This window comes from Branchiostoma floridae, chromosome 3 (assembly GCF_000003815.2).
Source record: "Branchiostoma floridae strain S238N-H82 chromosome 3, Bfl_VNyyK, whole genome shotgun sequence".
NCBI lineage: Eukaryota > Metazoa > Chordata > Leptocardii > Amphioxiformes > Branchiostomatidae > Branchiostoma > Branchiostoma floridae.
This window is the reverse complement of record NC_049981.1, coordinates 22,140,035-22,141,200: the sequence shown is the minus strand read 5'-3', so window position 1 is coordinate 22,141,200 and position 1,166 is coordinate 22,140,035. Positions and strand designations below refer to the sequence as shown.

Below are 1,166 nucleotides of genomic sequence, written 5' to 3'. Positions count from 1 at the left end.
GCTTTACACATATGATCAACAGTTGTACATATCATCTTCCATACAATGGATAATTGCTATATATAGAAAGATTCCTCATATGTGCACAAATTCCAGCTGCGATAAAAGTTCACACAAGTTTGATTTCTTGGTATTTCAATTCTTTTACTAAAGGTCAACACATTTCCCAGGTATGACCATAAATGCCAATATGAACTACTGTGATATAGTTATTATTTCCATCATTACGAAAACATAAATTTCATGAAAACATAAAGCTACAAAATGTTTAACTACCTACATTGAAATCTATCAAACTTCCTAAAATAGTTTCCAACAAAAAAACAACAACAACCCTGTCGTCTAAGGAATTGGTCTATATCACCAGGGTAGGGTACATGCAAGAAGTTTATAAACTCTCCTTGCCCTATATCATAAGGGAAAGACAACCCCAGGGTATTACAGTGAAAACAGCAACATGAATGACTGCAGATGACTGGAACCAGGTGTCCTTGTATTTGAGGAAAAAACACGTATCAATCCAAAAATATTTTCATCAGGTTATTAGATCACAGAATATATAAGTTTTCTTTTACACAACCAGTTAATTTCAACTTAGCTGACGTTTCCAAACTCAGCCACGTTTGGGATTGTGTTCTCGCTGCAAAAGCGCCACCTACATTGGCTACATATAGCAGCAAGAAGCAGAACTCCAGTTTGAAGCTCTGAGGAAGATGCCTGACAGACGTCGAAAAGTCGATCAGCTAAGGTGAGATTAACTGGCTGTGTAAAGGAAAACTCATATATCCTACGTATGAATCCATCCTGGCATTATCCAGTGGCACATAGACACACAGACACTGCCGAAAACATAATCTTCTTGGTGAAGGTGATAAAGCAGGCGATTGCAAAGACTGAGGACATAAAACTACCAAATTATCTCCAAAAACATGAAATGGAAAAGTTTTCGGTCAGTCTTCCTTTTTGTCGTGCTCGAAGTCAGCTGCCTGGTTCTGTAGCGGGTAGTGGAGCTCGTTGATGATCTTCTCTGCGCACGGTCGCGGGAACCATCCCTTCTCTGGGGGACCTGCACACACAACACAGAGGGATCAGGGCTTCCATAGTTCTTTAGTTAGCCCAATAGCCCATGTGGATTCAATTATCCAGATGAAATCTGTCTATGCGTA

At 39.5% G+C, this 1,166-nt stretch overlaps 1 protein-coding gene across 1 annotated transcript in view; it reads right to left on the bottom strand.

Moving 5' to 3' along the window:
- Nucleotides 1-6: 6 nt before the first annotated feature.
- Nucleotides 7-1,166, bottom strand: part of LOC118410751 (palmitoyltransferase ZDHHC6-like) — a gene marked incomplete in the record, with an annotated part of 21,946 nt that continues 20,786 nt past the window's right edge. Inside the window, 1 exon segment of the mRNA XM_035812527.1 lies at nt 7-1,066. Within this exon segment, the coding sequence (XP_035668420.1) occupies nt 951-1,066 (116 nt within the window).